The sequence below is a fragment of the Panthera leo genome, chromosome A3 (genome assembly GCF_018350215.1).
Source record: "Panthera leo isolate Ple1 chromosome A3, P.leo_Ple1_pat1.1, whole genome shotgun sequence".
Taxonomy (NCBI): Eukaryota; Metazoa; Chordata; class Mammalia; order Carnivora; family Felidae; genus Panthera; species Panthera leo.
In genome coordinates this window covers 102,880,258-102,895,965 of record NC_056681.1, presented here as the reverse complement: position 1 = coordinate 102,895,965, position 15,708 = coordinate 102,880,258, and the positions used below count along the sequence as shown (strand labels likewise).

At 40.2% G+C, this 15,708-nt stretch overlaps 1 protein-coding gene across 6 annotated transcripts in view; it reads right to left on the bottom strand.

Annotated features, from left to right (window-relative positions):
* The window catches only part of ANAPC1 (anaphase promoting complex subunit 1), a 96,256-nt gene extending 84,186 nt beyond the window's left edge, over positions 1–12,070 (bottom strand). For 3 of the 6 annotated variants that reach the window (XM_042933052.1, XM_042933057.1, XM_042933058.1), the window contains exons 1-7: positions 11,819–12,070; positions 9,842–10,078; positions 8,155–8,316; positions 2,633–2,684; positions 2,305–2,405; positions 1,555–1,637; positions 142–215 (exon numbers count right to left, since the gene is read on the bottom strand). In XM_042933052.1, coding sequence (XP_042788986.1) covers positions 142–215; positions 1,555–1,637; positions 2,305–2,405; positions 2,633–2,684; positions 8,155–8,316; positions 9,842–10,054 — 685 coding nt within the window. In that variant the 5' untranslated portion in view covers positions 10,055–10,078; positions 11,819–12,070. Of the gene's footprint in view, positions 1–141; positions 216–1,554; positions 1,638–2,304; positions 2,406–2,632; positions 2,685–8,154; positions 8,317–9,841; positions 10,782–10,819; positions 11,050–11,073; positions 11,192–11,818 lie in introns of those variants that run through there. The other 3 variants (XM_042933056.1, XM_042933055.1, XM_042933053.1) reach the window with 3 other exon arrangements.
* Positions 12,071–15,708: the final 3,638 nt, after the last annotated feature.

The following is a 15,708-nucleotide window of genomic DNA, read 5'->3' as shown; positions in this document are numbered from 1 at the left end:
GTATAAATTTCATAATAAAAATGTTTAAACTATATTATTTCTATAAAACAAGCCCAATTTTCATATAAAGTTCCTTCAATTTCCTATCCCCCAAACTCAAAAAAAAAGCTTATATGAAAGAACTTATAAAAATACACTTACTTCCAGATTTACAAACAAGTGGAGTTATTTCATCTAGTGGATGCAGCATGCTGAACATAGTGGGTAAAGGTTCTCTAGTAATAAACAGATACAAATCAATCACCAACACAAAATGATTCCATTTGTATGCAAATTTTACACTTTGCCTGCAAAAAAGTACCTTCTCCAGATTCCACAAGCAACTAGAAACCTGTCGCCTCAAAAAGCAACCCTCTAAACTTTTCCCAGTATCTTCTATTTCATTCCTAGAAATCCCTCCTCTTATACATGGTAATTCTGTGCATACACACACACATACACACACACACACACACACACACACACACACACTCCCTCCCTCCCTTTCTCTCTCTCTCTCTCTCTCTCTCATGGAAATCAGTACAGCCCAGGGAATATCTCCAAACAGCAGTCATCACATTACAGAACAGAGTAATGAATAAGCATAAGGCGCTCTTTTTTTTTTTTAACCTCTCTTAGTGGCAGTGTGTCTTTGACAACTAAGAAAGAAATTTAGTGTCTTATACCAATTTACAAAGAAGTACAAACAAAACAAAAAGGGAAGGAAAACTTCAAGTAAATAAAAAGGTGGCATTGTTTTAAGGAGTGACTTTTAAGAAGAGAAAAAAAACAGACCTTCTATCTAAACACAGCAAGATTAAAATCTTTAAGCAATTTTTTAAAAACTGTCAATAAACTTTTAAAAAAGGGTTGGGGGGGGGCCTGGGTGGCTCAGTCAGGTAAGCGTCCGACTTCTGCTCAGTTCATAATCATCTCACAGTTGGTGGGTTCAAGCCCCATGTCAGGCTCTGCACTGTAAGGATTAAAGCTGTTAGCACAGAGCTTACTTCAGATCCTCTGTCCATCTCTCTCTCAAAAATACACATTTAAAAATACATACATACAAACATACATGCAAGTGTCCACTACTTGTACCAGGCTATGACAGGTACTGTATGCTCATACCCTTCAGTAAGCTCAAAATTTATTAGGGAGACAAGGTAAAGATGCTACTAATAAGCACCTACCATTTACTGCACACCTAATATGTACTAAGTCCTATTTCAAAGATTACATACATTAGCTCATTTAATCTTTGCATCAATCCTAAGAGTAAATGATCGTACTTCTGTAACAGGTAAGGAAACTAAAGCTAAGAAAGCTCTAATGACCTGCCCAAAGTAACACAATGAAAAAATGATAGCGCTAAGAACTGAGTCTTTTTATCTACAGTATGTGGTTGTTTAATTTTACTATGGGGTGAGGTGGATGGGAGGAAGCAGAAATAATTCAGTGCCAAGTCAGAAATAGAGCTCATGGAAATTATCATCATCCCAAACTTTTAGGTGAAAAATTTTACCTCAAAACATCAAAAAAGCCTGAACAATAATATACTGAACTGAGTAAGCTGAATACCTGGGTGGACCTGGAGGTAACTCATGTGTAGAACTGCTTCGTTCAAACAACAACCCATATTTGGTGGGCCAAACATTTGCAACCTATCAGGTAAAAGGATAGGAAAAAACAGAAGGAAAAGAAACGACTCTTCATAACATGTGCTTAAGAAACTATAGTGCATTAGATTTTCTTCCAATTTAATAAAAGCTTTTCCAAACATGATCATTAACTATACATATATGTGTGTATATGTATATATGTGTACATATATATGTGTACACACACATATATATATATATATATATATATATATATATATTTTTTTTTTTTTTTAAGTCCAAGACAAAATCAAATCTAAGCAAGAGCTCAGTCAGAAATCCCTGCCACTGGCTAATACTAGTACCAAAATGACAATGTGATAAAATTTTAACAATAGCACTAGGTATGAAAAAGATGATGAGAAACAGGAAAAAGACTACTATTGCTTATGTGCTTTAATATTCCAAAATGATTTCTTTTTAAAATTTAAACTGAAAAAAATCTCTCAGGAGAAAAAACCCATAATTCAATTTACTTCATTAAATAATTTATTTTTTGTGCAAAGGATGGAAAAATAGTATATTAAAGCAATTAAAATTTGGTTACTTTAAATTAATAAAAATAACATTCTTGATTACTACAGGATATAAGAACAGCAATACTTCTACAACCAATTAATTCAAGAATATTCTCCAACAAAATACAAAAACAGTGAAACACTCAACTTACCTGGAAAGGTAAAGAAGCTATATAATCCTTTCCTTCTATGCTATGCATGTTAATACATGAGCTTTGCAATATACATATGCATTTTTCTACTTCATCACTACCTGAAAAAAAAGGGTACAACAAGATTTATTCATTAAAAAAAAAAAATCCCAACAATCAGAAACTGCCAATTCCCAACAGCACAAATTCTTTAATGTACCATATAAAAATGCATAGGTTGAACCACTATTATTAGTGACTACATATTTTGAACAACAACAGCAACAAAAAAAAACAAGCAGAGAAACATTTAGAGTAAGATGAAATGAAATTTCAAAAAGAAACTTACTGTAGGCCTTCTCAGATTTATCCTGTGATATGATGAAGTCACACCACAATGCCTAAAATCAAAACAAAATGCTTACCTGAGAAAACTGTATCTAAATGATAACCTATTCACTAATGGCATCTGACTAATAGCAATGACACCTACATCATACCTGTCCCTCCTCATCAGCTCAATATAATACACCACGGGAACAAAAAAGATGATAAAATTAGACTTAATTAATGACAAATATTATAAGGAAAGACAAACTATGTTTGCAAATAAGTTTTAGGAAAAGAGAAGGGAAGACGAAAATCCAAAAACCTACTGGACAGAAGCCCTGCAGCAAAAGTCAATTCAAATAATGGCCCACCCTCTATTATAGGTGATTATATTAGTAAAGCTTACTATACAAAGCTAAAAGGTTATCATAAGAGTTCAAAATTGCCAAGCTATTTTATAATCTCCAGACTTACATAATGATCTCATCATTCTTAGACTGTCCTAGACTCACTTTAGAAAAATTCTTTAGGGGCGCCTGGGTGGCTCAGTTGGTTATGCATCCGACTTCAGCTCAGGTCATGATCTCATGCTTGTGGGTTCAAGCCCTGTGTCAGGCTCTGTGCCGACAGTTCAGAGACTGGAGCCTACTTCAGATTCTGTGTCTCCCTCTCTCCGCCCCTGCCCACTCTCATTCTGTCTCTCTCTCAAGAATAAATAATAAACATTAAAAAAAAAAAAAAAAAAAATCTTTGGAAAAATTAACATTTTCCTTAAAGGCCCCACTTGTAAAATTCAAACTAGGAAAAGCCATTAGACTTCAACTAGCATGCTTAACAATCACTTATTGAAATTGTTTAACGGCATTTTGTACGTTTTTGTAATTATAGTAAGATATAAATTTACCACTTTAACCATCTGTAAGTGTACAAATTCAGTGGCATTAAACACATTCACAATGTTGTACAACCTCATCACTATCTACTTCTGGAACTTTCTCATCACCCCAATCAGAAACTGTACCCATTAAACACTGACTCCCCATTTCTCCCTCCTCCCTGCCCCTAGTAACCTTTATACTACTTTCTGTCTCTATGAATTTGCCTCTTCTAAGAGCCTCATGAAACTGGAATCACACAGGACTTGTCCTTTTGTGTCTACCTTACCATACTTTCGATGTTTTGCCATGTTGTAGTATCAGAATTTCCTGCATTTTTTAAGGCTGAATAATAATCCTCTGTATGTATACAGCACACATTGCTTATCCATTCATCTGTGTTTGGACACCTGGACTGGTTCTACCTTCCGGCTACTGTAAAGGGCACTGCCATGAATACTGGTATACAAGTATTGGTCTGAGTCCCTGCTTTCAATTCTTTTTAGTTTACTTATTTATTTTGAGAGAGAGAGAGAGAGAGAATGAATATCCCAAGCAGGGTCTTCACTGTCAGCACAGAATCCGACACAGGGCTCGAACCCATGAACCACGAGATGACCTGAACCGAATCAAGAGTCAGACAAACAACTGAGCCACCCAGGCGCCCCTCCCGGCTTTCAACTCTTTTGAGGATATACCTACAAGTGGAATTCCTAGATCATATGGTAATCCTATATTTACCTTTTGGAGGAACCACCAAACTGTTTTCCACAGTGGTTACTTTCCATTCCCACCAGCAATGCACAGCGTTCCAATTTCTCAACATCCTCACCAACACTTGTTATCTTTGTTTTTTTTTTAATAATCATCATCCTAGTAGGTGTGAAGTGGTATCTCACCGTGGTTTTGATTTGCATTTGCCTGATAACTAATGATGTTGAGTGTCTTTTCATGCGCTTATTGGCCATTTGTAGATCTTTAGAGAAATGTCTACTTAAGTCCTGTGCCCATTTTTTAATTGGACTGCTTGCTCTGCTGTTGTTGAGTTGTAGGGGTTTTTAATGACATTTTAGCAAATACAAGTTCAGAGAAAAGCAGGCACCAGAGCTGCACTCCAATCTGAAATGTCCAAAGTGTGCACTGCACCTCAGTCTCAACTTCCTCTTATGAAACTCTACCCTCCCAGGCTGTAAAACTAGATACTTCAGTCTCCTTTACCCCTAATATCTAAGAAGTCGCTTGCCCCTCTCTACCTATCTCCCTCAGCCTTGTCTCTCGCCTCCATCTCCCCATTGTCTTCAGGCGCCGATCTCTTTCGCCTGAACCACCACCAAACAGTATTCCAGGCAACAGTCTCTCCAGTCAGTCCTATATGCTCCCACCAAACTAATCACTTCTCAAAATACAAAACTGATCCTGTACTTTCCATTTGCAACGTAGGGGATAAGCTGCCTTCTGCATACAGTTTAAAATACAAATTCCTTGGTTCACATACGAGTGTAAGTTCGGATCTATCCAATACCTGCCAGCATCTACCCATAGCCACACCCTGCATACAGCCATTCTGAACTTAGACAAAGTCATGTTTTTCCATCACTCTCTTTACACTGAACACCTGTCTCACCTAAATCTAAGTTACTAATAGTTTGCCATATCTGTTTATATACATACATTTGCGTTCACGTGGGATTGAGGGGACACTATTTGAATTACACATCATGACACTTTACCCCTAAACACTTCATCATGCACTTCCTATAAATAAACATGGTTTCCTATATAGCCACAAAACCATTATCCTGCCTAAGAAAAAAATGATTTTTGAACATCACTTAATATCCATTCCATTTGCAACTTTTTCAAATTTTCAAATTTTCCCAAAACTGTCTTTTTTAGCTCATTTTCTAGAACCAGGATTCAAAGTTCACTTAACAAGTTTCAAAAAATATTGCATTTGGCGATGCCCCTTTAGTCTCCTTTTAATCTAGCCAGGTCTCCACCTTCTTTTCTTTCTCCCTGACTTTCTAAAGAGACCAGAATCTAGACTGTGCCCCCAATTGTTTTCTCATGGTGTTTTTTCTTTAAATTTTCTATTATGGGAAATTTTAAACATATATCAAGTAAACAGAGTAACATAAGTCCCATCAGCCAGCTTCAATAATTACCAACCTTTGGCCATTCTTGTTTCATGTACACCTCCAACCCACTTCTCATCTCATGATAGTTTACAAATTGATCCTCTAGTCCCCATTATTTCCTATAATTGAAAATTAGGTCTAGATATTCAAGTTAAGTATTTGAGAAGAAAAGGTAGTAGGTTGACATCACCATACCTCGCGCTGCATTACAGCTGGAGGCGCATATCACTCCCTTGTCCCACTATCATTGATGATAAACTCAATCAATCTGGTTGAGGTGGAGAATAACAGATACCTCCAAAGTAGAGATACAGTGTCCCTCCACATTACAAACAATCCAGAGGGCAACACTTTGGTGCCATGGTCATATCCTTTTACCCAAAAGTGTTAGTGTCCATTTACAATCTTTGTCTGAATCAGTTATTACCTTGGATGCTAAAAAATGGTGATTTTCGGATGAATGGATAAAGAAGAGGTGGTGTGTGTGTGTATGTATATATATATATATATATATATATACACATACATCATACATATATATATACAATGGAGTATTACTTGGCAATCAAAAAGAATGATTTGCAACTACGTGGATGGAACTGGAGGGTAATATGCTAAACGAAATTAGTCAGAGAAAGACAAATATCATATGACTTCCTTCATATGAGGACTTTAAGAGACAAAACAGATGAACATAAGGGAAGGGAAACAAAAATAATATAAAAACAGGGAGGGGGACAAAACAGAAGAGACTCTTAAATATGGAGAACAAACAGAGGGTTACTGGAGGAGGTGTGGGAAGGGGGATGGGCTAAATGGGTAAGGGGCATTAAGGAATCTACTCCCGAAATCATTGTTGCACTATATGCTAACTAATTGGGATGTCAATTAAAAGAAAAGAAAAAAAAGAGTAGACCCATGTTCCAAGTGTGATCAGGCCAGCCAATATCAATGGATTTGTTTGCTGCTTTTATGTCTGTCCAGCAAAGGCCACAGTTCATAGCGACATGCAGTCAACTAAAACTTTTTCAGAGAATTTCTATGTGAGAAACTATTAAAGGCCATCTTCTCCAATTTGAATTAATTCAATTAATTCTTTGAATTCAAAACAGGATCTCTACAGCTATAACAATCTCTGATTCAGCTTCCGACCTTTCTATTAATCCTAACTATATCTAAGCCTTATTTCATTTGTTTTAGTCTATATCCAAGTCTGTCAAACTCATTTTGAATCTTGATTCTGTCCAGGAATATATTCAGGGTTTTTTTTTCCATTTATTTCCTTCTCATATTGATAAGTAAGCCTTCTCTATCTTTACCTACCTCTGAAAACCATCTTTGAGGGTAAGGACTAGAAAACGTCTTAAGGTTGGGGTGCCTGTATGGCTCAGTTGGTTGAGCATCCGACTTCGGCCCGGGTCATGATCTCACAGTTTGTGAGTTCGAGCCCCACGTCGGTCTCTGTGCTGACAGCTCAGAGCCTGGAGCCTGCTTCAGATTCTGTGTCTCCCTCTCTCTCTGCCCCTCCCCCACTCATGCTCTGTCTCTCTTTCTCTGTCAAAAATAAACATTAAAAAAATTGTTTAAAAAAAAAAAAAAGAAAACATCTTAAGGCATTAAGGAATCTACTCCTGAAATCATTGTTCCACTATATGCTAACTAATTTGGATATAAATTAAAAAACAAATTAAATAAATTCTTATTTTAAAAAAATGGGGATTTTCTAATTCTACCACTCCCTTATTTATTCACTGGTCTACTATAAATATGGGTTTTCCTTCATTAATTGGAGATGAATTGCATGTCTTCCAAAAAGGCAGGGCAAATGTTTAATTCTTTCCTTTTAATTACCAATTTCAGGATAGAATTAGTTTTAATAGCCAACTACAATGATAGCAAACTAGGGATTTCCTTTCCCTTACTCTTTTAGTATTACTATGAGCCCAATCTTTTTTATTAGATATTCTGCAATCATAGTGATCATGTGTTAAAATATTTTTGTACCCTGAATGTCTTATAAGTTTTTACTTACAATAAATCAAATTAATCAAGGACAATGTTTAAAGATTATCCTTAAACCGACAAAAGATAGCATAAAAAAGGTGATGATATAGAAAACAAATGAAATTTTATTTTCCTATCATCTTCACTACATGTTAAAATATACATCCAGTTGCTGGGATCGTCATGCTATGTTTTTATCATTTCTGTTAAATTAAAAAAAAATTTTTTTTTAATGTTTATTTATTTTTGAGAGACAGAGAGAGACAGTATGAGCAGGGGAGGGGCAGAGAGAGAGAGAGGGAGACATAGAACATGAAGCAGGCTCCAGGCTCTGGGCTGTCAGCACAGAGCCCAACGCGGGGCTCGAACTCACGAACCGTGAGATCATGACCTAAGCTGAAGTTGGACGCTTAACCGACTGAGCCACCCAGGCACCCCATCATTTCTGTTACATTTTAATACAAAAGTTTGTTGTATTTAAGTGTTAAGTAATCAACCAAATGCTAAAATTCAAATCAACTCACCTGCTGAACAGGACTGTCAACTGTAAATGCTTTATAAACAGCTAATGCCTGGCTTTTACTTCCTTTGCTCCAGATCACCATATTTCCAGCCACGTAGAGTTCCTCATCATAATCCACTTCTTCTCCAATTTCGCTGACACCTTTCCTTAACTGCCAGCTTTCCTTAAAAATTAATACATGTAAGACAGGTTAATAAAGCACTTTCTCAATTGTATGGGACAAGACATTAAATCAAACAGTCATCCAAATATAAGTCTCTTACTCTCTCTCTGGAGTAAGACACGATCCAAACCCAGCTCTTAGAAGGTTTGATGCCACCGATTAACATGGTGGGTGTGTAAATCTTACAGGATTTTATGAATAAGAATTTACTCAAAAATTCTATTAACTGCCTTATACTAATATATTATTCTGCCAAAAATATTACACCTTATCAACAAACCTTATACCTTATCTATAGATCCAAAAATGAAACCGACATACTCGGGACACAAAAAAGGTATATTAAGCATATACGGGGGTGATGCAAGGGAGCAGTGAAGTACACGTGGGAATCACTGGTGGAGTTTATACACAATGCTTATTTCCCAGTTTCACAACAACATATACACTCACCTTCTTCCCCTTGTCCTACCCATCAAAATGAATGGGAGCAAGAAAGGTTTAGATTTCTAACTACATAAGCCTCCCCTCCCTGAGATTTTGTTATCCCAAAGGGATAAGGAAATGGAAGGCAGGAAAGACTGATTTTCTGACACACACTTGTATCTCACTCCCCTATGTAAGAATTACTACACTATCTATTTGTATGGCATTTGTTTCCTCCTCTAGAAACGTTCAGGTTTTGGGGTGCCTGGGTGGCTCAGCGAGTTGAGCGTCTGACCCTGGATTTCGCCTCAGGTTGTGATCCCAGGGTCATGGGATCTAGCCCCTTGTCAGGCTCCACACTGAACATGGAGCCTGCTTAAGATTCTCTCCCACTCTCCCTCTGCCCCTCTCCCCGACTCAAGTGCACACTCTCTCGCTCACTCTCTCTAATTAAATTAAATTAAATTTAATTTAATTTAATTTAATTTAAAAAAAAGAAGAAACACCCAGGTCTTTTGTGGCAGGGACCATTTCTAACTCTACCATCTACTCATCAAATAACATGAAATCTGGTCTCCACATACTAAGCAAAGAGAAAGAGGTTCAAAATAGACCATAATCAAGCCTGGTGGCTCAGTCGGTTGAGCATCCAACTCTTGATTTCAGCTCAGGTCATGATCTCATGGTTTGTGAGTCCGAGCCCTGCATTGAGCATCAGGCTCCGCACAGCACAGGATTTCCACTTGGGATTCTCTTTCTCTCTCTCTTTCTCTCCCTCTCCTCTGCCACCCCCACCCCTACCCCGCTGGCAGGCACAGTCTCCCAAAATAAATAAACTTTATAAAAAATAAAAACAAAATAGACCATAACCATACTACTGAATTTGACTTCCATTATGAAATCATGAGTTATACATGTCTAAACAGCTATGACACCATAATACAATAATGTAATTATTCTAGCTTTTACTGTAATTACCAAATCTGAATCTCTACCCCCCAAGTAGCATTATATTCCTCAGTTGCATCTGAGTAACCTTAAATTATAAATAGATCACATCTCTCTAATTTCAAAAATATAATGGGAAACTTAATGGAACCTTCTGTTTCTCGTGGATTGTAACCTCCTGAAGGGATCCCACCAAGCCAGCAGCACCATCAGAAGACCATAACTCAGAGGCTGGCTGCAGCTGGCGAAGCTGAAGGTTCAAAGCATTAGGGTGGTGCTTGCAGTGGTCTCGACCAAAAGGAACAAATTCCTGCAAATCCCCGGCTGCAATCATTGTTGCCCTTTCTTCATAGAAGTTCGACATGGGTTCCAAATATCAACATTATTTCTGCATGAATTCAAACACATTCTGGTCAGCTTCTAGAGTCAAAACCAGAATATAAAGATCATAAAAGTAAACAAAAGAGTCATTAATCCTATCATATTATATAGATGTACGTGTAATCATAATATCAAAGGGCGTTCCAGATTCCATGAAAGGCATACCTAAAGGATCACTGGCATATTGGAATGAAACAAACAAAAACACGTTACCTCTAACTCATCAGAAGTTGAAATACGGCTTTTAGTAGACCAGTCCACAAAAGACCTAACAAACTATCAAATCAAACGTCATCACCAGTTTTCACATGCCAATTCACTTAAACATATAACTACAACCAATTCCAATTTTTGGTGAAACCAGAACCAAGGCATGAATAACCCTGGCCATGGAAAAGTCATGCTTATAGCAAATTTAAGAGTGCTAGCTTTTAATTAACACAATCTATTACACTACAGCTCATTACTGCAAAGACGTAGATGAGCTCTAGATGGAAAAACGCTCTTTTACCTCCAAAACACTGCTACATACAGTAATTGACAACTAATAAAATTCCCATATTCTATAAGGTGGTATATCTGGTGGATGCCAGTTCTGTCTCTGAGACAACACCTACATTAGAAATAGGTTTTGCAGCATCACATTTAAACTGCAATCCTTGAACACAGAAATCAGAACAAACATATAGATAACCTTTAGCGTCTGAAAACCACTACAGATCACCTTTAGCGTCTGAAAAACACTCACAATTAAGAATGCAATTAAATTTGACACAGATTTCTCATCTGAGGTTTTTTTGGCATCAGTAGTTTTCATTGCTGCACTATCTCAAAGCCTCTGTAGTTTCTATGCAGCAGAGTTGCAAAGCTATTTTGCTGTGAATCAACATTCCTTAGATAACTGTATGTCACAATCGTGGCACTTATTTCCTCCTGCTGAAATTCAGAATTGAGAACACTTGAACTTAGGACATAACTAATAGCGTGCCTTGCAAAACTTACAAGAAAACAACAAAACTCAGCTGGTCTTCCTATTTCCTAGTCAACAGGATGGCCAGCATTAACCTTGTGACTTTGTCCAACTTCAGTTGTGCAATTTCAAAATGTTATTCTATCAAATCTTCAAGAAAATTACATTATTACAGAATTAATTTAACAGTACAATATCTTTTTGTACGATTAGAACATCTTTAATACTTTTAAAGTACCCCAAATTTTTACGTTTACTCATTAGAGCAACAAAGAAAGCTACAAATAAAAGTACTATGTTACATTAATAAGATAAATCAAGATATGAACATTGGTTACTAGGAACAAAAACTACCCTGCCAAAGGTAACCACAAAACTGCCTTAAGAGGAGACCCAAATGCACAGGAAACGCATCTCGCGTAGAGTCTCCGCAAAAAGGCAACGCTTCCTCGGCCTCCTTAGGGTTAGGTGAAACCAAAAAGCTAAGCCCCTGGGCCTCAGAAAATTCTGTCCGAGAAGCAAGGAGCCGTAGAGAAGCTGAGGCCCACATGGGACACCGCGTCCATCTCAGGAAGGAAGTCAACGAGGAGTGGAGCGGGGAGGTGCACCCCGGCAAGCCCAGCCCGCAGGCCGAGGACCCCTTGGCGCAAACGGGCGCCTAGGGCCTGCCCCTGGACTCCCAGCCCTCCGGTCACCGGATGCAGGTCAACCTCGGGGCGGGTGCGAGGTCGTAAGACATGTGGTGAATCACCGGACGCTGCGGGCCCGAACCCGCACCTGTGTAACTCGGGACGCGTCAGGCGCGGCGAGCCCCGGCTGCTCCCCGGAGGCGCGGGGGCCGAGGGGGCCCGAGGGCAGCGGTGGGGTCGGTCACGGTGACTCCTCGGCCGCTGCCACTTCTCATTCCCTCTCCCTCCCCTATTCCGGAGGAAGAATGGGCAGCAGCTACGGACGCGACTGCGAACGACAAGCAGGCGTGCAGGGAAGCCACTCAGGCGAGATGTTCAAATGGACGCTTCCATCTTTGCTTTCCCGTCCTGCCTCGCGCAGGGGCGGGGCGGGGTGGGGCGTCGCGGGAGGCGCGCGGCGGGACTTTGGTCCTAGCGCCTGCGCAGTTGCAGGAAGAAAGGAGTTGTGTTTTTCAACCTCTCTTGGGAGCGCAGGGAAGGTGTCGAAACCCTCGGCGCCTTTGCCGGAACCTGTACCGTGATGGGCCCCCTCCTGGCGTCCAGATCTTCTCCAGGTTATGTCATTAGAAGCTTGAACTGCTCTTAACTCTGAATTAGGAAATATTCTGGCCAGTTTCACTCCAATCTCCAGACCCCCAAATGGGAGGTATTGTACTCCAGGCTTGGGGCAGAAAGGGAGGGACATGCGGATTTTCTCTCTTTGCCAGTGCACTTTAACTTTTTGGGGTCTGGACCCTTTAAAAAGTTGATGAACGTAGGGGCGCCTGGGTGGCGCAGTCGGTTAAGCGTCCGACTTCAGCCAGGTCACGATCTCAGGGTCCGTGAGTTCGAGCCCCGCGTCAGGCTCTGGGCTGATGGCTCAGAGCCTGGAGCCTGTTTCCGATTCTGTGTCTCCCTCTCTCTCTGTCCCTCCCCCGTTCATGCTCTGTCTCTCTCTGTCCCAAAAATAAATAAACGTTGAAAAAAAAAATTTAAAAAAAAAAAGTTGATGAACGCTATGGAGGCCCCGACAAAAACGTAGCGTGCAATTTCTGAGCTTCACAGACACTTCTATGCGATTCATAGACCCAGATTAAGAACCCTAGTTTTTATACCCCCGCCCCCCGTGTGGATTCAACTGTACAATACCACACTTACAGAAACTAGAAAACTTTCTTGAGCTCTGATCTCCCATTGCATGATATCTCTAGGTTAAAAGTATTGATAGGCGTCCTATTGCCTAAAAAATAGTTCAAGTTCTTTATCCAGAAATGTAAAGTTGGCTGAAACTTTATGTACACTAGGGTTTCCCCAAACACACTTTGCACTTCGTGGTCTGGTATCTCGTCTTTTTATTTAGAATGTTAGCCTTCAGGGTTTGGCTCAAATGCCTTTTCTCAGAAGCCTTCACTCCAACAGGAAAGCGGCTACTGAGGACTGAATGTTTGTCCTGCCAAAATTCGTACGTTCAAACCTAATGCCCCATGTGATGGCATTAGGAAATGAGACCTTTAGGAGGTGCCTAGATCATAAGGATGGAGCCCTCATGAATGGGATTAGTGTACTTTTTTTTTTAATTTTTTTTAATGTTTATTTATTTTTGAGAAAGAGAGCACAAGTGGGGGAGGGAGAGAGAGAGAGGGAGACACAGAATCCAAAGCAGGCTCCAGGCTCTGAGCTGTCAGCACAGAGCCTGACGCGGGGCTCAAACTCACAAACCATGAGATCATGACCTGAGCTGAAAAAAGGCACCCCAGTGTGCTTTTTTATGAGACTTCACAGAACTCCCTGTCTCCTGCCACCCACCAAGCGAAGTCACAGTAAAAGACAGCTATCAATGAAACAGACAGCAGGTGTCACCAGACACTCAATCTACCAGTGCCCTGATCTCAGACATCCCAGACTCCAGAACTGTGAGAAATAAATGTTTGCTGTTTGTAAAGCCAGGCAGTTTATGGTATTTTGGTTATGGCAGCCCAAATGGACTCAGAGACTCTCTTAGAAGTTTGAGGAGATCTGCCTTTCACTGTAGTCATTTACTTGAAAACAAAATATCCCCAGACTTCCCTGGCCTGATACAGGGATCAGATCTTGGTCAAGGCAAATTGGTCAGTAGGAACGAGGCAGGAAGGAGCCACACAAATAAATTCCCTTTTCCTCTCCCTCAAACGACTGTAAGGAATGGTTTCTCTGCATGACCTGTCAAGACATGTCTGTGGCTGAGTGGGCCACCTGCCAAGGAGACTACTGATGTGTAGGCAGCCCGTTGTGAAGCAGCATCCGTGCAGGACTTCTTAGCCTTCCCTGCTCCTTCCCTTCATTCTCTCCAGCTTGGAGGAAAGCATCAGCACTCATCACCCTTGCCTCTGGCTCTATCTTTTAGGGAACACAAGCAGCACAATCCATAAAAGAGTTTCTCATGCTGCTAATGATCCAATCTGTAAACCAAGTCACTGAAAGCATTCACTCAGCTCTCCCTCCTGGGTGTTCCCCTGTTGCTCGCAAATTCTCAAGATGTTTCTCTGTGGCCTCAGCGGATGTCCTCTGTGAGGACACCAAGGTCAATGTGGACATTTCCCCTCCAGTACTCCCAAAGACCATCCTTCCTCAGGTGCACCCCTGTAGCACTGCAGTGTCAATGACAGCATGGCTTGGACTCATGGTCTGACAAAGTCTCCTAAGAGAGGAAATCTTCTAGCTTCTGCCATTAACCTCTGCTCATAGGGGTCCAAACCACAAATCCAGGAGTTTTAGAAAATGGTCATCTGTTACCTCCATTATCCTCCCATTTTCTTCTGGCGTTTGAGGCATCCACTTGGCTCAGAACACAGAGCCCTGGTGTAGACTCCTACAGGCAACCAACTCACCACACTTCTGTCATGTCCTCCAAATGAACATGGATTATCTGTAGGGCTCCTGAGATTGCATTTTGGATACAGATACAGATGTATCCAGTATTATAAAGTAGACCTCTTCTGTTGGTGTACTTACCCAGTAATTAACAAAATTCCCCATATATAATTGGCACGCCAAAAAAATTGAGTAAAATCCCCATTTCTCACTTTTAATCTATTTGTGACACACAAAAAAATGCAAGTCTCTGCATTAGTAGCTATTGCTACATAATAATATTACCACAAAATGTATGAGTTAAAATAACATGTATTTATTATGTCACAATTTCTATGAGTCGGGCGTCCAGGCCTAGATGGGTCTTCCACTTGGGGTCTAACAAGGCTGCAATAAAGGTATTGCTTGGAGTATGGTCTCATCCAAGGCTCTACTGGGGAAAGCTTTGCTTCTAGGCTCACTCAGAATTCAGTTTCTTGTAGTTCTAGGACTAATGGCTTCAGCATTTTGCTGGCTGTCAGCAAGAGGCTGTCCTCGGCAACTAGAAGCCACCCACAATCCCTGTGGTATTCCCCAATATCATCAAAGCATGCAAGCCAAGAAGGCAATAGCATTTACTAGCAAGAAATCACAACTTTAGTCACAAAAGTGACATCACCTTTGAGGGTTAAAAGGAATCACACTCAGGGCTGGGGAAGGATTACATAAGGAAGCAGGGATCACTGGGAGCCTTCTCAGAAGCAGCCCACTACAGTCTCCAATATCTATCTGGTAAGTATAAGGCTTTAGACTACCCATTTTAGCAGAGAATGAAATGTATGCCAGGTTCTCCCTCTCTTCTGAGCCCTTACAGCAGCCCCCTCTCTGCCCTTCCTTTCTGGGCCTGCACAGGGCCCTATATCTGCCTCTCTACCAGACCCACCCTGGGCCCACAGCTGACTCTGTCTCACCCTGTAGTTCTCCACAACCTCATAGTCTCAGAAACCACAGAAGGACTTTGGTTAAAGCCAAGTTTTCTGTGTTTTAACTATTGCAGAGGAGACACAGGAAAAACAAGCTGCTTCTCAGACACCTGAAATCATACTTGATTTTTATACAGGTGAAGAAGAAGGACCCAGAAGGTCAGGGGACAGTTAACCAGTTCATTTA